The sequence below is a fragment of the Gorilla gorilla genome, chromosome 9, assembly GCF_029281585.2.
Source record: "Gorilla gorilla gorilla isolate KB3781 chromosome 9, NHGRI_mGorGor1-v2.1_pri, whole genome shotgun sequence".
Lineage (NCBI taxonomy): Eukaryota > Metazoa > Chordata > Mammalia > Primates > Hominidae > Gorilla > Gorilla gorilla.
Genome location: NC_073233.2, coordinates 9,787,999 through 9,812,175, shown reverse-complemented (window position 1 = coordinate 9,812,175; position 24,177 = coordinate 9,787,999). Strand labels below are relative to the sequence as shown.

Sequence of the window (24,177 nt, the reverse complement as noted above, 5' to 3'; positions counted from 1 at the left end):
GCCCCCCAACCACAGGAAGAAACAGACAATCACAGCTTGATCATTAGGGCTAAGGCCAAATAGCAAGATGTCTGCCTCTAGTCTATTTCCTCCATATCTAAATGTTGGAAGTCAAGGCTGTGGACAGATCTGAAGATGTGTTCTTTCCTCTTGGGGCCCCGTTATTGATGGGCAGCCGTCCTCTACCCGTGGATATTTTCTTTTGCTTTCCCTTATGCTCTCTAGGATCACCATCTCGTCCACCCTTCGACCGGAGGAGAGATGTTTGTAGCAAGAGGCTGTTCCCTCACCTCTGGCTGAAAAGGGACATTCAGACCCTCCACTTCCTGACATAAGGGAGGTTAGACCTCAGAGCTGCACTTTAGTGTGGCAGCTATTGATCATGTGTGGCTATTGAATAACAGGAATACAGCTGGTCTGAACTGAAATGTGCTGAAAAGGTAAAATACAGAGTGAGCTTCAAAGATTTAGTACCCCAAAATATATACTTCCTTACCAATTGTATATTGACCATAGAGGAAAATGGTTACATAGTGGGTTAAATTATTACAATCAACTTCACCTGTTTCTTAGTACATTTTAAAACGTGGCTACTAGAAAATTTAAGATTCACACATGGCTCACATCTTAATTCTTAGAGGCTTGAATCCTTTTTGAAATTTCAGGCGGTCTGTTCAAAGGACCAAAAGCCAGGAAGGCCATAAAATATAAAAATTCAAAATGATTGTCTTTATTTTCTTCTTTCCATTGGTGAATAACATATATTTATTATTTATAAATGAACATAATCGCAGTCACAAGATGAAATGTAAATATCCTCTAGGTGGGGCCGGACAGCGCAGGCAGGAAGCCCCGCTCCAAAGGATCGCGGCCAGCACCTGTCCTTGCTGTCTCATTCGGCCCATTGTCTGATTACAGCTCCTGTCACTCAGGGCCTGAGGGGGCGGGGCGTGAGGCCCTATCCAATCAGAGGAGTAGGGGCGGGGACTGTCCAATCAGGCACATGTCTGGAGAGGAGAGGACGGCTTCCGGGATCTGGCGGGGCCTTTGTCCCGACAGAGCTCCACTTCCTGTCCCCGCGGCTCTGTGTCCCCTGCTAGCCGTAGGCCGTGTGACCCGCAGGCACCGGGAGATCCAGAAGTGAAACGCCAGGCTCTCTGGAGGCCAGGAGATGGTGAGTGTAGGGGCCAGGCCTCCTGAGAGACAGGGAGGGGCGGACTGGAACCCGCGGTACCGGCTCGGGGGGAACCGGGCTGCCCGGGTGGGTTCCGGGCTCCGCGGACCCGAAGCCCCTCCAGCTGCACCATGGCGGCCGGGCCCCGCGCGCCCCGGCGCATCCCTGCAGAGCGGCTTTGGCCCAAGCCCAGAGCCATGTCCCCCCGGCAGCTCTTCGCCCGTAGACCCTCGTCTCCCCGAGTCAGGAAGGGAGAATCCCGACTCCGTGGGTGGTTTGTGCATAAGAGGATGATCTGTAGCCCGTGGGGGCCCCAGTCCCTCCTTTCTCTCGAGGGAGTCTTTGCAAAAATGTGAAAGAGTTTTATTTGAGCAAAGAGCGATTCATGAATGGCAGAGGACCCAACCATGTTTTTTGGGTTTGGAGGTCCCACCAGCCGGCCTTGAAGGAAAGGCTTTTATCAGGTGCATGAGGAAGCAAACCACATTCATTCATTAGTTCGGTACAGTTACGTCATCTCCTGATTTGAGCTATCTAGGCTGAAATTTTCTGGTCCTGTAATCAGAAGTTAATTAGAGGTTTGTGGTTGACGAAGCCTGAATTTTGTTTCTGCAAGATAGTCATTTGCAAGAAACGCATCTGAGTTAGATTTTTTTTTTAACATAAGAACCCAGGGCACTAGAGCCACCTCAGTCGGATTGCCTGCTATTTAATTATTATTATTTTTGAGATGGAGTCTCGCTCTGTCGCCCAGGCTGGAGTGCAGTGGCGCGATCTCGGCTCACTGCAACCTCCGGCTCCGGGTTCAAGTGATTCTCCTGCCTCAGCCTCTGGAGAAGCTGGGATTACAGAAGTGAGCCACCACGCCCGGCTAATTTTTGTATTTTTAGGAGAGACAGGGTTTCACCATGTTGGTCAGGCTGGTCCCGAACTCTTGACCTCAGGTGATCCACCCGCCTCTGCCTCCCAAAGGGCTGGGATTACAGGTGTGAGCCACTCCGCTGGCCTATTTAATTATTTTAACACTCCAGAGAAAACTGGTTTTCCCCCTGCATTTTCCAAATGCATTTCAAGCAGGGTCTCAAAACCACCACCATGTTCTTCAGGCCTAACTCTGGCCTGCAGTAAAATACTAAATTTCCTGTACCTTCCAGACTTTCCCAAATGCTAACTTCCCCTTTCTAATTCACAACATTATTAACTATTCGTCCTTGGCTGTAATTTTAGACACAGTATTTTAATGAATCATTTTTTTCACAATGCATTGGATGGCATTTTTTTTTCTTTCTTTTTTTTTTTTTTTTTTTTTTGAGACGGAGTCTTGCTCTGTGACCCAGGCTGGGAGTGCAGTGGTGTGTTCTCTGCTCACTGCAACCTCTGCCTCCCGGGTTCAAGCAATTCTCCTGCCTCAGCCTCCCGAGTAGCTGAGATTACAGTCGTGCACCACCACACCCGGCTAATTTTTGTATTTTTAGTAGAGACGGGGTTTTGCCATGTTGGCCAGGCTGGTCTTGAACTCCTGACCTCATGTGATCCGCCTGCCTTGGCCTCCCAAAGTGCTGGGATTACAGTCGTGAGCCACCGCGCCCAGCCTGGACGGCATTTTTTAAGAGATTTGTTTTCTGTTTGTAATCATTCCACATGACAGGAAAGCAGAGAATCATCCCCTGACGCTATTGTAAAAAGTCTTTGTGCCTCTCCTCCTTTTTATTTTCCCTAGGCACAGACAACTTACCAGAATGTCTTTGGTTTGAGGTTCCACTTTGGAAACTTGACAGGGTGATTTGCTCTCAGCCACCCTCTGGACTTTTTCCTCAGTTTCAGTATTGTCCAGGGATAACGCAGAATGCCCACCATGGCCATGTCTGTTGGAGCATCTAGTGAATTTCAGGCCCTGGGTTATTTCTCAGAGGACAGCCTGAGGTATGAAGTGTGGCCTCTCCAGGGAGCAGCTGGATGCCCTGGGCTGAGAGAAATCTCCTGGTCTACTCTTCCTCTAAAGAGGTAACCACTTAGGACATGAAGATTGTCTTTGCCCAACCCAACTTTCAATCCTTGGAGACACATGGCTGATCAGCCAATCACATGCCGCTGTCAGAGGGAAAAGACCGAAATCATTTCTGCCCTTTGGACTCTCAGATTTGTGAAGGGAGACAGAATGTTTCAAAGAGCAAGAAAAACTCACCCCCATGAGATGGTGCAAAACCTGTAAAGCAAAATTCACCTGGGACACTCAGCGGGGCACAGTGCAGTGTATCATCGGGGGTGGCCGGTGAGCACTTCGGTAAACAGGATGGAGGTGGGAGAATCTCCCAAGGAATAGAATAGCCTGACTTGACACAAGTCATTAGCTGTGTCTGTGTTCCAGTCGGCACTGCCACTCTCTGTGTCTCCTTGAAATAATTTATTCACTTACTGCAACGTTGGATTTTTAATTGTAAATTTACATTTTATCAGTAGAGCTTGAAAGGTAAGAAAATACTTACAAAGGACATGAAATAGGTCAATTTCAGGAAAAAAGTTAAATATCTAGTCATACATACCTTTTTCTTCTCCAGGGTGATTAAGGGTAGAAAGTTACTTAGGTCTGTTCTTTTGTGGAAGATGATTTCCAACAGAATCCCAGGGCTTAGCTTTGGGAATGCTACCAGGGAACATAAAATGCTTCTTGGATGGCTGTGGAGAATGTTTACATTTTCTACAAAAAAATTATGGTAGATTACTTGGTAAATTACATAGATTCATCAGAATATGAGCTCTTTTTGCAGGATGAATTTGTTGTTGTGAATATCTCTGTTTTATATCCTGTTCTCTAGATGTCTGAGCTTAATGCTAAGTTGTAGGAGATGGAACTTAGCACTTCTAAAAGTGTTCACATGTGATTGTTTACTATATGATTTGTTATGGAAATAGTTAAATGACAAGTTCATTGTCTGAAAGCAATAAATAATTTTGCTTTTTCTGTGGAGGTGAAAGTGTAAGTGCTTACAGTTTCCTTTTCTTCTGTAAACTGTTTGAGTGATTTTGTTGGATGTTTCCAACACTGGTTATTTTCTTATTTAAACCTAAGTGGATAACCCTGATTGGGAAGTTGAAGCCCAAGAACAGTCATTCCAAGCTAAGGCCAATACTGAGTCTGCAAAAGAAAGCAATCGAAGGCCTGGCTCAAGCTTGTCCAACCCACAGGCCTGGGCCACATGCTGTCCTGGGCTTTGAATGTGGTCCAACACAAATTCATAAACTTTATTAAAACATTATGAGATTTTTTTGTGATTTTTTTTTTTTCCAGTTAATCAGCTATCGTTAGTGTTAGTGTATTTTATGTGTGGCCCAGGGAAGCCAAGATCGGACACCCCTGGCCTAGCTAGTGCTTCCCGAGGAGCCTCCCCTGCGGGTGCCCCAGACTGCTCACAGCAACCACGGAAGGAGCCTTTCTACGGAGAGAAGCTGCAGAGCCCGGGAGCACTGGGGACCCACAGGCAGATGCAGTTAGAGTTGGGATGGAAGGGAGCTGGGGAGGACTTCCTGGGTATGGAATCGTTATTATCCTGGGGCTGTTTCTAGACTTCGTCAAATAAAATAAATTTAGCTTTAGATAGGAAGTTATTGAACTCTAAAGGAGGATTGCAACAGGGAGAAGGTAGCAACTATCATGGATCTCATGGCCATAGAGGGCCTCCGTCCAGGGTCACCAGGAACTCTCTCACCAGCACCTGGAGTCTTTCGGACATTCAGGAGTGCACTGTGCAGACGGGGCTCAGGCTGACAAAACGGTCTATCTGTGCTTCTGTTGTAGAATAAGAGAAATGAGTCATCCAGGGTTTGTTCCTCCCCTCAGAGAAGAAACCTCATTGGTATCCACATGGGAATTACTCCAGTTTTCTGGTACTTGAGTAAAAAACAAAAATGAGATCTGGAGATTCAAACTGATAAACTAATTGATTCCATCTTGTGTAGCCATTAGGAAAACAGAGAAAGCAGCCATGGTCCCTGCAAGCCAGAAACTTTTCCATTTCCAGTAACTGGATAAATCATTGAATTCAGCGTCTTGGGGTCAGCATGAAGAAGGGAGTGGTCAAAGGGACTTCGGCTTCATTTGGGCCATTTTCCTGATGTGGTTGTTGTGAGTTCTGATGTCATATTGAAGGGATATTCAGACAGACAAGGTGGTGGTGGTATTATTTCTGTTGCTTTTGCCCGGCTAAAAATAAATATTTAGCTTCTACCATATGTGTCCTAGAAAATCCTAAAGGTTTTGGTTAAATTGCTTGTTATTTTATGTTACAAAATAGACAAGGAAGTGGCCAACATAGATTAAAATTATACAAACCCTGGGATTTAAATTTTGGGGGGGGCAGTTTTAGGAAAAACAGAATTGTAAATACTCTAGTAGCATAGAGAGCAGAATCCTGCGTAGGGCCCTCTCCCTGCCCAGACATGCCCAGACTCTCCTTCTCTGAGTCTCATCCAGGTCTGGCTTCACGCTGGACTCTCCTCCGACAGAGTTAACTACAGAGTTAAATCAGAGTTTTGGGTTTAGCTACAGAGTTAAATCAGTTTGGGGTTTAACTACAGAGTTAAATCAGAGTTTGACTCCTGCTGCCTCTCCGGAACTGATACACAGAATTTTCGGAAACCGCAAAGCAGATAAATGGGATCAAAGAACTCTCTATTTTGGAGCCTTAATTTTTCTTTTTTACTAACACCAGTGCTGCTAGAGACATCGTATCCAGCAACCTGTTTCTCAGTCCTGTAGGTCTAATAGTTGCTTCACAAGCCACAAGAAAGTGAAGATAAACACAACAATGGAAAGTGCCTTTGCGCTATACTTCATCCCCTCTGTATCCCTTCCATTGGTCTATATGGAGCTTTTATCACTACACTTTTAAAAAGTTAATGATAGGAAAATAGAAGAAGAAGCACAAAGCCTGGTCCCTTCATCTATATCTTGAGAGTTGCAGGACACTTGGTTCCATCACCCAGGGTGTGGTGAGGATTAACTCACATGACGTGAAGTGCCCAGCACAGTGCTGTCACATACATCCGAGCACCCCGTGCCTGCTTAATAAACACTGCATTCATACGTGTGTACACATTGTTTTCCAAATGCAGACAGACTCAGACATTGCTTCCTTCTCCAGCCCTGGAAAACTTTAAAGAGCCAGGAAATAATGTAATCTTTCAGAATAGAGATTGGCTGTCTCCATTTGCACCAGAAGAACTTATGTTGTGGTCAGAGGGTTGGGTGTGAGGGACTGTGCTGGGGCTGCTTTCTTTAGCTGAGTGTTAATGATCACAAGTCTTAGGGGAGCAGCATCACCGTTAATGGCAGAACTGTTAAAAAATCCAACCCATGAACCCCTTTGAAATCTTCAGAATCACATGACTTAGAGTGGGGCCAAAATTACCAAAAGATTCATATGCACATTGAAGCTTGAGAAGCAAGGCTTAGCTAAATGGTTCTCAGCCTGGCTTCTAATTAAATCACATGGACAACTCAAAAAAAGGCCCTCACCTTTGCCCTCACAGAGTCTGCCTATTGGTTTGGGTGGAAGCACCAGTGCTGTTTAAATCACATGCATCATGGGATTCTAAGGTGTGGCCAGAATCAGTGATGGGGGGTTTCAGATGCACTTGTACGAGTTGAGCTCAGCCTTGGTTCCAAAGGGAGGTCACAGGGCCTTCTTTGCCTAGGTTTCAGAGGCCAGCTCAGTGCAGCTTATACTCCAATTGCCGAAGCAGAATTGCTGTTGTTTAGCAGGAGAGGGAACCTGAGAGCAGGAAGAGAGAAAGTCACATTTTGATCTCCATGTAGAAGTTTACTGTTCCCGAATCTCTTTTATAAAGAACAGAAAAGCATGGACTTTTTCTGTATTTCTTGGTCTTTCTGTTGATGGTTGTGGTGGTAGCAGGTGAAGGGGTTGTGCTAACACCTTTAAAGGCATATTCTCACGATGCAGGTGTGATTTGTCCAGAGAATCTTTCCTAAGAGGAAATCCCAGAGAAGCAGGAGAAAGAGAAAGAAATGGCTGGTGCTCAGGTAAATGCATCTCAGGTCAGGGGTTGTGTCCACTTTTGCTCCTGAAATGTCATGTGTTTAGAATTTGGAAACCTTTACTTCTCTACTTGTGGTGTTTCTGCATAATAAGTTTGTTTCAACTACTTTTTTTTCTTATAATAATGAAGTGTCTCTGAAAATATTTGTTTTCTATATACCAAAGCCGTCTCTCTGTTATCTTCACCTTGACTTCTTATATGCCATGAAGAATTCTTACCATGACTTTATGACCTGCAGTATTGAAAATGTTCACTTCGTGGCACTGAACGTGTGGATACCCAGGATTCCTCTTGAGGATGGGGTGCGGTTTTTGGATGTCAGCAAAGAAGGGAAATGTGCACTATTTAGATTTCATCTGGATGCTCCATAAGCTGCATGCAGGACAGGACTAAGAAAATAAACATTTAAACCCGATGACATTTATTGCCCAGAATAACTCAAAGCATTCTGGAAAAGAGAAAAATGAAAAGACACTTGCTTTTTAGAATGCTAAAGAAAGACTCTTTTAATACACTATTAGAGATTACTGCTGGGCTTGGTGGCTCACGCCTATAATCCCAACACTTTGGGAGGCCTAGGTGGGCAGATCGCTTGGGGCCAGGAGTTCGAGACCAGCCTGACCAACATGGTGAAACCCCATCTCTACTAAAAAAATACAAAAATTAGCCAAGCGTGGTGGCACATGTGGGTAGTTCCAGCTACTCTGGAGGCTGAGGGACGAGAATTGCCTGAACCAGGGAGGCAGAGGTAGCAGTGAGCCGAGATTGCGCCACTGCACTCCAGCCTGGGCTACAGAGTGAGACTCAGTCTCAAGACAAAAGAAAACAGATTACAGAACCTGGGGGATATTTGTCAGAACCTGGGAGATATTTGTCAGAATATAGGAGATATTTATTTGTCAGAACCTGGGAGATATTTGTTTGTCAGAACCTGGGAGATATTTGTCAGGACCTGGGAAATATTTGTCAGAACCTGGGAGATATTTGTCAGAACATAGGAGATATTTATTTGTCAGAACATAGGAGATATTTATTTGTCAGAACCTGGGAGATATTTGTCAGAACCTGGGAGATATTTATTTGTCGGAACCTGGGAGGTATTTGTCAGAACCTGGGAGATATTTGTCAGAAACTGGGAGATATTTGTCAGAACCCGGGAGGTGTTTGTCAGAACCTGGGTGTAGGGAGACCCCCTGAAACTATTGCTATGGAATAAAAGATGAAATGCTCCTAATTATTGTAAATACAAAGTTGCATGCAGGATTGTGTAAAGACAATGCCAGGCTGGGCTGCCAGAACGAGCCAATAGCGCGTGATGTGCTTCCCCCTGCAGAGAGCCTATAAATGGACGTGCAGTGAGGGAGGTTTCACATCACGAAGAGTCCTATCCCAGAAAAGCAAATGTTCATAGCTCTGGGAATGGAATGCGACCCTTGTGGAGAGCCTATAAACGGACGCATGAGGGGCGCCTGTTCATATGGACAAGACAGGGCTCTAAAGGCCCTTATCTTGCCACGGCTGTTCTAGGTCTCTTCAGGGTTAAGACATACTCCCTTCTGAGAATTTCTGGTCTCACCGGTTGTCTAGTTTCACGTCCTGCTTCCACTGATTGTTTGCAACCAGCTTCTGCTGCAATTATTACTGCTGTTTAATATCTTGCTAATCATAAGTTGTGGATAGACTGTTTCTGTTTTAAGGCTCTGTTAGAAATTGCTGACACACACTATATTGTAAATTCTTATCTCTGTATACTGTACTTCTACATACGGATGTTATGTTAAAGAATTACTTCATTCCCATGTGACCATCTCACCTCATAATCAAACGACCCTAAATCCCTCACTAACCTACCCCCGCCCTCACTAAACTTAATAATAAATGCTGGTATATCCAGTGCACTGGCGGCATCACAGGACAAGAAAGCGGTGACCCCCCGGACGCAGCTTTCACTATCTTGTGTGTGTCTATTATTTCTCAACCTGCCGATCCACCTGGGAACAAAGAAGGAGCCCCGTTGCACTGTGGGCTGCTGGCCAGATCCCACAATACCTAGGAGATATTTGTCAGAACCTGGGAGATATTTATTTGTCTCTTGAACTTTGCATAACACTAAGGTTTCAGTATGATATGATTTGGATTATAATTGACCTTTTGGCCAATATCACACCAGTAATATGTCCTTCTCTGTGCATTGGCACGTGATAAAAATCTGTCCTATTACAGTTGATATTAGTTTTATTCAGTTGTTTAAAGAGCTCCCTGACAGATTTTCCATTGTGGAGTTTATTTTTTTCTCTTTTAAGTACCTTGAGGAAATTTACTAATTAATGTGCATAAATAATCACATTTAATCTGAAAGGTTTTGCTTCTTAGATTCTTTTTGCATATGCCTTGCTTTAGAAGATGAAGAATCTCATCTCTGTTTATGGTTTAGAAAAACTGGGATAAACCCAGGCTTGCCACTTACAGGATTTTTGACAAAATATTGTCCTTGGGCCCAAAGGACTGGCATCACTGGTGAGCGCATTAGAAATTCGGAAACTCAGCCTTGACCTCCGATTTCCTGAAGCAAAATCTGCACACTAGTTTATTGGACACATGAAAATTGGAGAGGCAGCTTCTAACTCACCATGACTTTTCCACCTGCGAAATATACACAGCTTATTCATGTGATGTAAATGTAGCACTCAAAAATGGACATGCCTTTGTTGATGCCCTTAATGTTATACTTGTTATCAACCAGAAAAGTATTGTATGTACACTGCTTATGTGGCTCTTAGGCAGTTCTCTTTCCTCAGAGTTAGAGAGTATTCTTCTGCTAAGAATTACCTTATTGTATAATTTCGGTCACTTGTGTAAGTCAGAACCAGTTCTCTTCACTCGCTCATTTCACCTCGAATCAAGTTAAGAACTCTGCCCAAAGCCACTTGGTAAGTATTTGTTATTGTTGTTGTTTCTTCTTCAGACTCTGTTGACGTTCAGGGATGTGGCCATAGAATTCTCCCTGGAGGAGTGGAAATGCCTGGACCTCGCTCAGCAGAATTTGTACAGGGATGTGATGTTGGAGAACTACAGAAACTTGTTCTCCGTTGGTGAGGATAACTTCAATACGTAGTTCCTCCTATGCCCTAAACAGTTCCTTTCGTTCCTCTGCAGAATGTTTTTTGGGAGTTTCTGCGTTGCATGAATGAGTTTCAGATCCCTGCTTTTAAGAAAAACATGGGGAATAGTTGACGTAAAAAAAAAAATCTTCAAAATGTGGTTCATCTTGACATAAACCTTCCTTTTTTTTCAGCTGATCTGTATCTTTCACTCTAGTGACAATTCCAGAAATTCAGTGGCATGAAATATTGTTGCCCACAACTTAAAGTCAAATTTCCACCACCAATTTTTTATTTCAGCAGTACTGAGTGGTGAAACTAAGAACCCACAGATTTAAAATACTGAATATTCTAAAGGTGATGTCAGGAAGCATAATTTGGGGATTAATTTTCTAGAATCTTCTATAATGTTCACTCTACTAAGCACAGTACAAGGTTGGTAATTGGAGAATTTCAGCAAGAGTAATGTCACTTTTTTCTAATAAAACAGGTCTCACTGTCTCTAAGCCAGGCCTGATCACCTGCCTGGAGCAACGAAAAGAGCCCTGGAATGTGAAGAGACAGGAGGCAGCAGACGGACATCCAGGTGGGTGGGAGTGAATGAAGCAGGTAACCCAGGTGAGAGGTCCAGAGGTCGAGGAGGAAGCCAGACCTTAAAATGTGGTTTGAGAAGCTCTGCCCTAGTGGAGATGGTTTCTGAGAGCCTGGGTGTCTTTCTCTTGCTGTACCCTAGGAGCGTCTTCTGTCTCATTCTCTTAAATTTTGTATAGACTCTGCTTCCTGTTTAGTGATCTTCCTTTATAAAGGTTACAGTAAAAATCAGAGTCCTCCTCCTGACGAGTAAGGGCCCGTGTGGTCTCATGGCGTGCTCTGCCACTGCTTTTGGGAACATGCCTGTACCTGCCTATTTTTGAGGAACTCTGTTAAATGTTTTCTGATTTCCTTTGCATCATGTCTGAAGTGTGTGAGAGGCGTGGTGATGGTGATTGGTTCAGAAATCCCAGAAGTCCCGTAAACAGATGTTGTATGCTTTCTGCTTTATGATTTCGTATCCTACAGAGGTTTCAAATGGGAGTCTACAGAAATGTATACTCAGCAGTTTTCTCCGAACACTAGGCATCTGCCCAAATATGAGATAATCTAATGTTATTTTACTTCAACATTTTATTTTATTTTTTTTAGTATGAGCTGAGGTTGGTCATTTATATTCCCTAACTCCCAACTCTAATAGTTATAATATTATCATTTTATAATTTCTTCTTTTTTAGTAGGAGGCTTATCAGGACTCTGTCATTCATATGTATGTATGTGTGCATATGTATATATGTGTGTATATATGTGTGCGTATATATCATATATATGTGTGTATATATCATTTATCAACATATCCTTTTGAAATGATAGGATTTCATCTTTTTTATGCTGGAGTAATATTCTGTTGTCTATTTAAATCATATTTTCTTTATCCATTCATGTATATATACACACACATATATACAGTGTGTCTATGTGGGCATATGTGTAACAGATTATTTTAGAAATAAAAATTGTGTATATATTGTGTACAATGTAATAATTTGATATGTGTATATGTTGTGAAATAATTAGTGCAATCACTTCAAGGAACAAATCTATCACTTCACGTAATTACCTTTTCTTGTAGTGAGAACAGTTAATGTCTACCGTTGGCAAACTTTAAGCATACAAAAGATTATTAATAGTATTCGTGAAGCTACTCATTAGATTCCCCAAACTTACTCATCTTACAACTGAAAGTTTGTACCTTTTGAACAACAGCTCATTTTCCCCAACTCCAGGCCCTGGCAACTGCCATTGTCCTCTGCTCCTGTGAGTTCAGCCATGACAGATTCCACGTCTGAGGGGGAACGTGCAGTCTCTGTCTTTGGGGCCTGGCTGAGTTTATTTAGCAGCATGTCCTTCAGGGTCATCCACGTTGTTGAATGACAGGATTTCATTCCTTTCTTATGGCTGAGTAATATTCTATTGTCTATTTATATCACATTTTCTTTATCCATTCAGCATCCGCAAACGTTTAGCTTGTCTTTATATCTTGACAATTGTGAATAATGCTGCAGTGAACATGAGGGAGCAGATAATTCTTCAAGATGCTGCTTTTATTCCCTTCAGTTATTATATACACAGAAGTGTGACTGCTGCGTTGCAGGGTAGGTTTATCTTTTTTTAACTTTTAAATAACGCCCTCCCACCCTGGTTTTCATAATGACTCTACCAGTTGAGAACTCTGAGCGTTCAGAATTGTTTTTTCTTTACATCCTTATCAACATTGTTAGTAGATTGGCGCAAAAGTAAGAGTATTTCTTACTATTTAGAAGGCAAAAACCACAATGACTTTTGCACAGCCCTAATATATTACTTATTTTTGATATTAGCCATCCTAGTATCCAAAAGTTTGATTGTAAATTGTCTTTGGTGTCACAAGCTTTTTAGCTTAATGTACTCCATTTTGTTTATATTTACTTTTGTTGCTGTACTTTTGGTGTCGTGTCTAAAAAATGATTGCCAAGACCAATATCAGAGGTTTTCTCTCAGAGTTTTTAAGGATACATGTTTTACATTTAAGGCTTGATTTCAAGTTAATTTTTGAGTATGGTGTAAGAAAAATGGGCTATTTCATTATTTTGATTGCAGGTATTCTGTTTCTCCAGGACCAAGTGTTGAAGAGACTATACTGTCTGTATTGTATCTTCTTCATGCACTTGTGAAAGATTAGTTAAGTGGATATGCATGAGTTTAATTCTGGGCTCTCTGTTCTGTCCCATTGGTCTCTGCGGCAGTTTTCCTCTCTGTTCGCATACCATCCTGTTCTTACTACTGTAGTCCTAAAATGTCAGTTGAAAACAGAAAATATTATGCCTCTTGCCTTGTTCTTTTTCCTATAGATTGCTTTGGCTATGCCAAGTCTATTGTAATTCCATATAAATTTTAGAATTCTATTTTCATTACTGTGAAAAAGGCCACTGGAATTTGATAAGAAGTTTATTGAATCTATAGTCTTGGTCTTTAGCAGAATTTTACAAACCCCTCCCTGGATTACTAAGCTCTATTAAAGGCATTTTTGTGAGATGAGGTCTCTCTGTGTCACCCAGGCTGGTTCTGAACTTCTGGCCTGAAGTGAGCCTCTCACCCCGAGGTCCTGAATAGTTGGGATTATAGGCATGAGCCGTGGTGCCTGATTCTCTTGGAAAGGCATTTCTGTACAAGAAGAGTGACACATTTTTGTTGCTGTCGGGGAATATATAACCCAGGGTCCACCTATGTCACCATTTTTCTACGTCACTGTCCTGTACATTTTCACTTTCTCTTTTGTTCCATTTCAAACTTATCTCTAATTTCAAATTCTAATATGCAGAACAATATGCTAGAATTAATGTGTTATGTCTGAATTATTTAGTAAGCACTATTTGTTTGTTTGTTTGTTTGTTTGTTTATTTTGAGATAGAGTTTTGCTCTTGTTACCCAGGCTGGAGTGCAATGGCGCGATCTCGGCGCTGCAACCTCCACCTCCCAGGTTCAAGCAATTCTTCTGCCTCAGCCTCCTGAGTAGCTGGGATTTACACACAGGCATGCACCACCATGCCTGGCTAATTTTTTGTATTTTTAGTAGAGACGGGGTTTGTCCATGTTGGTCAGGCTGGCCTCGAACTCCCGACCTCAGGTGATCTGCCCGCCTTGGCCTCCCAAAGTGTCAGGATTACAGGCGTGAACCACTGCAGCCGGCAAGCACTCCACATTGATTAAATTATCCTATTTCTTCAACCTGTATATAAATAGTAATATGATTTATTCCCAGATGTTTATTTTATAGATCAGTGACTCTCACCATATTTTACATAATTTATATTTTTCTCTTTATTTAGAAATATAAGGCTATTCCTTGCTTCTAAAAGTTGGATGGCAGCATTTTACATTTGCATAAGAATAGCATCGGTATAGTAAACATATAATAAAAATTACCTTTAGTATCTCTTAGTCATTAAAATGTTCTCAGTAGAGTCTTTTCATAATGATTGTAGTGCATTTTCTGTGAAATGTTACTGCTGTCCACTGCATGCCAGTGATTCAAAATACCTAGTTTTCATGACTACACAGTCACAGTTGAATATTGTAGTTATCTAGGCAAATTCTTTTTTAATGGTACATCAATGTTTCATAGCAGATTTTATGACTAACATCTCTTGGTGTTTTGTAATTCCATATTACTGTTTTTATGGTTGAATAATATTCCTTGTATGTATATACCACATTTTTTCTGTGTGTTCATCACTTGAGGCTTCCCCCATTTGACTTTTCTGAATGGTGGTACAGTAAACATGGGTGTGCAAATATCTCTTCTAAGTCCTGAGTTGCTTTGTATACTTTTGATATGGATCCAGAAATGGGATTGCTGGATCATATAATTCCATTTTTAATTTTTTTAAGAACATTTATGCTTTTTTTTTTTTTAACACAGAGTTTCACTCTATCACCCAGGCTGTAGTGCAGTGGCGCCATCTCAGCTCACTGCAACCTCTGCCTCCTGGGCTCGAGCCTTCTTCCCACTTCAGCCTCCTGAGGACCTGGAACTACAGGGGCACACCGGCACACCCAGCTAACTTTTGTGTTTTTAATAGAGACAGGGTTTTGCCATGTTGCCCAGGCTGGTCTCGGACTCCTGGGCTCAAGTGATCCACCCGCCTCGGTCTCCCGAAGTGCTGGGGTTCCAGGTGTGAGCCGGTGTGAACCAGTGTGCCCGGCCTATGCTATCTTTCATCGTGGCTGCATCTTTTCTTTCCTACCAGCAGGTTACGTGGTTTTCAATGTCTTCACATCCTTGACAGATCTGGATTTTTTTTTTTACAGTGGCCATTCTAATAGGTGTGAGGAAATATCTTAATTGTGATTTTGTTTTGCATTTCTCTACAGATTAGTAAATTGAGCATTCATTCAAGGCTTGTTGGGCATTTCCATATCTTTTTTGGAGAGATTTCAGTTAGTCCTTCATCTATTTTTAAATCAAATTATTTAATTTTTGTTGTTTAGTTGTAAAAGTTCCTTATATACTCTGAATATTAAGTCCTATCAAATGTGTGATTTTTACCCATGTCTTAGGTGGTATTTTCACTTCACTCATTGTTTTCTTTGATTTGCAGAAAGTTTGAAGTTTGATGTAGTTCAGTTTTTCTGTTCTTTTGTTGCTTATGCATTTGCTGTCCTATATTTTCTTCTAAGAGTTTTATTCTTTTTTTTTTTTTTTTTTTTTTTTTTTTTTTTTGAGATGGAGTCTTGCTCTGTCACCCAGGCTGGAGTGCAGTGGTGCGATCTCTGCTTACTGCAAGCTCTGCCTCCTGGGTTCACGCCATTCTCCTGCCTCAGCCTCCTGAGTAGCTGGGACTACAGGCGCCCGCCACCACGCCCAGCTCATTTTTTGTATTTTTTTTTTTTAGTAGAGACGGGGTTTCACCGTGTTGGCCAGGATGGTCTCGATCTCCTGACCTCGTGATCCACCCGCCTCGGCCTCCCAAAGTGCTGGGATTATAGGCGTGAGCCACCACACCCAGCCTATTCTATTTTTATGTTTTTCATTTAAAATATTTTTGTATATAGTGCAAGGAAAAGATATCACTTCATTTTTCCATGTAGATATCTGGTTTTTAACATCATTTGTTGAAAGGATTCTTTTCTCCATTGTGTGGTCATGGATACCTTATGGAGAATTACTTGATTTTATCCACAAGGTGGGCTCTCTGCTTTGTTTCATCATTTAGTTATCTGTCTTTGTGACAGTACCACATTGTTTTTATTTTCGTAGCTCTTTATATGTTTTAAAATCAGAAAGTGTAATGCCTCTTTGTTCTTTTTAAAGAATTTTGACTAGTTATTGTTTTTAAACTAATTTTAGGATAAAAAAATCAAAAAGTAGCTTTGGGAATTTGATAGAGATTACATTGAATGTGTACATTAGTGTGGGCAGTATTGACATCTTTAAAAAACTAAATTATCTGACCATTGAGCAAGAATGTGTATGTTCAAGGGTTTTAATTTCCATACATTTTTGGCATTGCCAGTTTTACTTTTGCTTTTGATTTCTAGTTTTATTACATTTTAGTTAGAAAACATGTCATGAGACTTTCATCTTTAAGAGTTGTTATTTGTTGTAACAGAATGCACTATGTGTATTTGAGAATATTGTATATTCTGCTTCTTTGGACTGGAGAGTTCTATACATGTCTGTTAAGTTGATTTGGTCTGTAATGTTGCCCAAGCTTTCTTATTGATCTTCTGTGTAGTTTTCTATTCTGTATTGAAAATGGGGTCTTAGAGTTGATAATTATTGTATTGCTGTGTACGTCTTGCTTCACTTCTCTCCATATTTGCTTTATATATCTGGGAGCCCTGATGTTAGATATAAATATAGATGGATAAACAGTTACAGGTTCCTGGTTAATGTACTCATTTTGCCATTACATGCTATTAATCTTTATCTCCTGTGACAGTTCTGACTTACAGTGTATTGTGTCTAATATAAGGATAACCACCCCACCTGATTGTGGTTACTAATTGCATGGAATTTTTTTTTTATTTTTACTTTCAGCCTATTTTACTATTTAAGGCTAGAGTCTTCTGTAGCTAGCATATTGTTCTTAATCAATTCAGCTATTTTATTTCTGTTCAATAAGTAGGTTAATTTATATTTAAAATAATTTCTGAAGGAAATGAAGTTACTATCACCATCTTGATTGTTACTGTTTTCTGTGTTTCTTGTAGATATGTTATCCCTCATTTCCTCTTTGACTGTCTTCATCATTTGTTTTGTTGATTTTGTGTGGACAAGCTTTCATTCTTTTCTCATTGTGTTTTGCAGACCTTGTATAGGTATTTTCTTTGTGATCACCTTGAAAAATGGAGAGTACATAAAACACCTTAAAATTATAAATACAGAATTTAATCTCACAACTTCATTGAATACAAAAACTGTAACACCCTCCAGTGTGCTGTTAATGTAACAAATTATTATATATTTTGTGTCTGGTAGCAAAGATTTATGCAGATATTTTTTCAGATATTATAGCAGAATTTTGAATTTTTTACACCATCATTATGATAGTAAAGTATTATATATTTGCTTATATACCTTTAACAGAGTTTTATATTTTCATATGGTTTTATAATGCTGTCTAGCATCACTGTCTTTTTTAACATGATGAAGTCTTTTGAGTATTTTTTCTGTATTTTGTAGAGATTGGGTCTTGCTATGTTGACCAGGCTAATTCCTAACTCCTGACCTCAAGCAATCCTCCTGCCTTGGCCCACCCAAAGCTGGCATTATGGGCATCAGCCACCATGCCTACCCAACCTTTAGCATTTCTTGTAGAACTGTACTAGTGGCGGTGAACACCCTCATCTTTTTATTTATTTTGGAAAGTCTTTATTTTCCCCTTGTTCTTTTGAAGTGAAATTATTCTAGATCAAGTGTTCTTGGTTAGTAACATTTTTATCATACTGAAATTTGGAAAGTTAACAACCTTTTTTTCTTCAAATAATGCCTCTACTGCTTTTCTGCTATGTATTTTTTGTAAGACTTCTTTCATGAATATGTTAGTTTAGATCATGGTGTTGAATAAATCCCATACTTTAGCTATTATATTTGTTTTACAGTTTTTTCTGTCTTTTATTTTTAAATCTGTGCTACATTCTGTTTTATTGGTCTATTTGTCTGCCTTTATACCAGTACCAAACTGTTTTAATTACGGTCGCCTTGTAATGTGTTTTGAAATCAGACAGTGTGATACCTCCAACATTGTTCCTCTGTTTGAAAATTGTTGGGTGCTTTACAGCCCCTTGAGATGTCTTAGGATTTTTAGGTTGTTGCTTTTATTTCTGCAAAAAGAGGATTCAAAATCTGAAAGAGATTGCCTGGAGTTTGTAGATTGCATTGGACAGCGTGAACATCTTTGCAATATTAAGTATTTCAACCTTTGAACAAGAGCATGCTCAAATGTGTTGTTTAATTTCCATATATTTGTGATTTTTTTTTTGTTTTTCTTTGTTATTTCCAGTTTCATTTCATTTTGGTCATATGTAGTAATGCAGAAGACTTCAATTTTTTGAAATTTGTTAAGACTTATTTATTTGTTTAACAGATGGCCTATCCTAGAGAATGTTTTCTGAGCTCTTGGGAAGAGTGTGTCTCCTGCTGTGTTGTGTGAAGCGTTCTCTCTATATCTGTGAGGTGGAATTGTTTTGTAGTGCTTTCAAGTCCTCTCTACAGTTATTAAGTCTTGCTTTATTATTTATTACTGAAAGTGGGTTGTAGAAGTATGCCAATATTATATTGTTGTCTGTTTCTTGCTTTGATGCTGTAATTGTTTATAAAGAACTTGCAAAATTGAAGCAAAAAATAGCAGTGTAATAGGAAGTTACTTCAATACCTAAATATATATACGAATATGCACCCACGCTTGTCATAGGTTCCCAGTTCATTCTCCCTTCTGTTACTGTTTTATGTTCTTGTTTTTTGTGAGCTCTGACTTAAAGTATGTTTTAGGAAGTATGACATTTTTTGACTTAAGATGTATTTTGCATAATACAATTGTAACCTCTTCTGCTCTCATTTCATTAACATTTGCATGAAATGTCTATTTCCATCTTGCCACTTTCAGTCTCTTTTTGTCATTAGATCTCAAGTGAATCTCTTGTAGGTCAGCTATAGTTTGATCTTAGTTTGGTTTTAAATTATTTAGCATATGCCTTTTGATTGAGTAGTTTAGTTCCTAAATAAGCAATTTACTGAAATGAAAAGATGTACTTTAGCCATTGTATTTTTTTTACTTGATTCTTGTAGCTTTTTCTTTCTCTCTTTCTTTTTTGTGTCTTGTACTTTGTATAATAAGCTTTGACTCTTTTTTAATTTTCTTTTGTGTGTCTTATAGATATTTTCTTTGTGGTTACCATGGAAATTATATAAAACATCTTAAAGTTACAACAAGGTATTTTACACTGGTAAATACTTAACTTTAGTTGTATACAAAAATTCTTTCTTATTAAATCTGCCCTCAACTTTGTTACTGATATCCCTAAATCATTTAATGTTGTATATCCATTAACAGTTATTTATGATTATTTTTCTACTTTCATCTTTCAAATTTTAGATAATAATTAAAAGTGATTTCTGCACCATCATTATAGTACAACAGAATTTTATTTTTCTGTATATGCGTATCTTTTCCATATATTTATTTTGATATGATTATATATTATTTTATAGCATCGCATTATTTTCAATGGAAAGGACTCCTTTTACCATTTCTTGTTTGACATGTGTAGTGGTAATGTAGCCCTTGGTTATGTTAGAAAGCCTTTATTTTTTATGATTTTGTAGGACACTGGTTATATTATTCTTGCTTGGAAGTTTTGTGTTCAGCAATTAGACTATCTCATCCAATTCCCTTCTTGCTTCAGGTTGTACTTTTTTTGAGACAGGGATTTATTCTGTCACTCAGGCTGGAGTGCAGTGGTGTGATCGTGGCTCACTGCAGCCTCAACTTCCCAGGCTCAGGTGATTCTCCCACTCCAGCCTTCTGAGTAGTTGGGACTACAAGTGTGCAACAGCATACACAGCTAATTTTTTTGTATTTTTTGTAGAGATGGGATTTCACCATGCTACTCAGGCTTGTCTCGAACTCCTGGGCTCAAGCGATCTGCCTGCCTCAGCCTCCCAAAGTGCTGGGATTACAGGTGTGAACCACCGTGCCCAGCCAGGCCTCCATGTTTCTGTGGACAAATTCACTGGTAATCTCCTAAGAGCATGTACCTTGCTTTTCACTTGCTGCTTTCAGGATTCTTTTCTCCTTTGACTTTGGAAACTGTGGTTATAATGTGTCCTATGTCCCTTTTTGTTTATACTAGTTGATGTGTTGAGCTTCTTGATTTTTTTATATTTTTTTCTTACTTTTGAGAATTTCTCAGTAATTATTTCCTTTCATACCTCAGTTTCTCAGTCTGTTTTTCATACTTCATGTCTTTTTATTGGTATCCTTATTTTCCTAATTTTACTTAGTTTGCTGTTTTGCCATTTTTACTCATTGAGCATTATTCAAATGGTAATTTTATTTTTTTCAGTTAATTTATGCATCTCCATCATTTTAGGGTTGATTTCTGAACTTTTTTTATTTCTTTGATTATGCCATGTGACCCTAATACTTTGTACATGTCATCTTTGACTGAGATTCAGGCATTAACAACAAGCCTCCTGCCACAACCTTTATAATGTGGCTTTCTCCTGGGGTCATCTAAAACAAATAGGCCCAGATTCTAGAGGCCTCTTAAGCCTGTTCTGGGATGTGTCTTGTGTGGAATTGTGTGTGTATTTTTCATTTAAAGAGGGTTTCTCAGCTTTCTTTGTAGTGCCCTGGAATCACACAATACACTTGTTGCCTGGTGCTGCTGCTGCAGCCTTCCTACCGCTGTCACGGGTATTTCCTTTCGGTCTCAGCAGACCCAACCTGTCACTCAGAGTACCACCATTTCTCTCAGCACTCCGTGTCATGGGGGGCAGAAACCAATCTTTGCCAAAGCTTCAAAAGGCCAAAAGTAAAAACACTTGTGCCAGTATTTGCTTTCTCTTTTGAAGGAGAAGCCAAGAGTTGAGGGTGTACTCTTAAAGGCATTATGCTATACTGCGGAGGAGCGGGGGCTGTAGTGGGTAAATGTAACAAACTTTTTTTCTTCTTATCTGGCTCCTAGCATTGTGCTCACCTGGGGTGCTGCAAACTGTGAAATGGTTTTTAGAGTTCAGATGCATCTTCTCACTAGGTATTGTTACATTTATATGTTTATACAGAAATTAGGGCCTGTGGTATTTTTTATGCCATTTTGCTAATGTACTCAGTATTATTTTATAGATTAGATTCATAAAGTGTATTCATCTGTGTCTAGTAAGTCGGATAACTTTTTTTTTTTTTTTTTCAGCTATGTCTTCTTGTTTTACCCAAGACCTTCTGCCAGAGCAGGGCATACAAGATGCATTCCCAAAAACAATACTGAGAGGATATGGAAATTGTGGCCTTGATAATTTATATTTAAGGAAAGACTGGGAAAGTTTAGATGAGTGTAAGTTGCAAAAAGATTATAATGGACTTAACCAATGTTCATCAACTACCCATAGCAAAATCTTTCAATATAATAAATATGTTAAAATCTTTGATAACTTTTCAAATTTACATAGACGTAATATAAGTAATACTGGAGAGAAACCTTTCAAATGTCAAGAATGTGGCAAATCCTTTCAAATGTTCTCATTCCTAACTGAACATCAGAAAATTCACACTGGAAAAAAATTCCAAAAATGTGGAGAATGTGGCAAAACCTTTATCCAGTGCTCACACTTTACTGAACATGAGAACATTGACACTGGAGAGAAACCTTACAAGTGTCAAGAATGTAACAACGTCATTAAAACTTGCTCAGTCCTTACTAAAAATAGAATTTACGCCGGAGGGGAACATTACAGATGTGAAGAATTTGGCAAAGTATTTAACCAGTGCTCCCACCTTACTGAACATGAGCATGGTACTGAGGAAAAACCCTGCAAATATGAAGAGTGCAGCAGTGTCTTTATCTCTTGCTCAAGCCTTTCTAATCAACAGATGATTCTTGCTGGAGAGAAGCTCTCCAAATGTGAAACATGGTACAAAGGTTTTAACCACGGCCCAAATCCTTCCAAACACCAGAGAAACGAGATTGGAGGGAAACCTTTCAAATGTGAGGAATGTGACAGCATCTTCAAGTGGTTCTCAGACCTTACTAAACATAAGAGAATTCACACTGGTGAGAAACCATACAAATGTGACGAATGTGGGAAAGCCTATACACAGTCCTCACACCTCAGTGAACACAGGAGGATTCACACCGGAGAGAAACCCTACCAGTGTGAAGAATGTGGGAAGGTCTTCAGGACTTGCTCAAGCCTTTCTAACCATAAGAGAACTCATTCTGAAGAAAAACCCTACACGTGTGAAGAATGTGGCAACATCTTTAAGCAGTTATCAGACCTCACTAAGCATAAGAAAACCCATACTGGAGAGAAGCCCTACAAATGTGACGAATGTGGAAAAAACTTTACCCAGTCCTCCAACCTTATTGTACATAAGAGAATTCATACTGGAGAGAAACCCTACAAGTGTGAAGAATGTGGCAGAGTCTTCATGTGGTTCTCAGACATTACCAAACATAAGAAAACCCATACTGGAGAGAAACCCTACAAATGTGACGAATGTGGAAAAAACTTTACCCAGTCCTCAAACCTTATTGTACATAAGAGAATTCATACTGGAGAGAAACCCTACAAGTGTGAAAAGTGTGGCAAAGCCTTCACCCAGTTCTCACACCTGACTGTACATGAAAGCATTCATACTTGAGAAAAAAATAAACAAATATAAAAATAGGCAAAGCCATTAGTATCTGCTCGCATCCTACTTTACATCAGAGTTCAGACTTAATAAAGTTATCATAGATGTAATTACTATTGAAAGACCTTTCATGAAATATAAGTCTCCAGAGCACACGAGAGTATTTCTTCTGAAAAAAATATTACAATTATACTAGATGGAAGACTTGCATCAGTTGCTTAAACTTTCAGAAAATTTGTAGAGAAACCCAACAAATCTCATAAATGTGGAATAACATTTGTTCAAAAATGATAGCTTAGAAAACACTAGAGTTCATATTAAAAGATATTTTGCAAATACACTAAATGGGAAAAATAAGCAAAATCCAATTTAAGTAAACAATGGAGGATTTGAAGGAGAAAGGAATAGAGCACGGACACGTTCAGAAATGACACTGAATCCCTGTGTTGAGTCTACAGAGATATCTCGACTTAAAATAGATCATTTATATTTAAGTTTAAAAGGAGGATGAGACTGAGTTTTTGTAGAGTTATAATTACATTCAAAATATACTTTTTTGCATTGAAAAAATGTTAAATCTTTGAAAAGCGAATATTGATGTCATTCAATTCTCAAATCAGTAGATGCTGTGTCTTCATTTCTAGTGCTGATGTGAAAACACATGGTCAGTTGTTGCTGCATCAGAGATATGAGAAATTCTTTTCTCTTAGGTGTGCATCACTTGTCCGTGAAAGGTGAAAGACACTGAAATGTAAGATGCATGAGTAAAATCTTGGTAGAGAGGCTCTTTGTGGTTGTTTTATATACTTGTAAGTGATTTATGACATAGGTGTTTAGAATAATACTCTTCTGTTAGGGTCACCCTGATCAGACCGTTCCCTTCCCCTCCCACAGGACTTACAATACGGTCCCTTGTGCTCTCCGCACAGCTACCCCAGGGCAAAAAACAAACCCCCCTTCACTGATCCCTCCAGTAACTGTCCAGACAGTTACAGGATGCGGTTAACATGTCTGTTCACCTCGCATAACAAAGCTGGCAAAAAACATCTCCAGGATGCAGACAAGACACCTGCACCCTCGACTCAGCTCCCCCACCCCAACCCAGTTCTCCTGCACCCCCAACTCAGCTCCCCCACCCCGACCTAGTTCTGGCCCTATAAAAACCTGCTATAGTCTGTAAGCAGGGCTGCCTCCTCTAACTGTGGTGGAGCAGCCAAGCAGCTCAATAAAGCTTGCTTGCCTGACTTTGGGTCTCTTCATCCTTTCTCTTGGCTGACCTTACATTTCTGGTGCCGAAACCCGGAAAGGTGATAGAGTTCGGCCTCCCTTTCTCCCTTTCTCTTTCTCTCCCTCCTTCCCCTGGCTGAACTCCCCCTTCCAGAACCTGCTAGAGACCCAAGGATCTCATACATACTTT

General features: G+C 40.0%; 1 protein-coding gene across 8 annotated transcripts; it reads left to right on the top strand.

Moving 5' to 3' along the window:
* Window positions 1–971: 971 nt before the first annotated feature.
* ZNF195 (zinc finger protein 195) lies at window positions 972–23,545 on the top strand. 8 transcript variants are annotated; one of them, XM_063710892.1, is made up of 7 exons: window positions 1,014–1,174; window positions 7,135–7,214; window positions 10,197–10,323; window positions 10,823–10,918; window positions 19,996–20,142; window positions 21,097–21,165; window positions 21,322–23,545. In XM_063710892.1, exons 2-7 carry the CDS (start codon window positions 7,200–7,202, stop codon window positions 22,767–22,769), a joined length of 1,902 nt encoding a protein of 633 aa, XP_063566962.1. In that variant the 5' UTR covers window positions 1,014–1,174; window positions 7,135–7,199; the 3' UTR covers window positions 22,770–23,545. The 8 variants fall into 8 exon arrangements, with proteins under 8 accessions (XP_004050516.1, XP_055211170.1, XP_063566962.1 ...); XM_055355195.2 differs by lacking the exon at window positions 7,135–7,214 and having other exon boundaries at window positions 973–1,174; XM_063710893.1 differs by lacking the exon at window positions 21,097–21,165.
* Window positions 23,546–24,177: the final 632 nt, after the last annotated feature.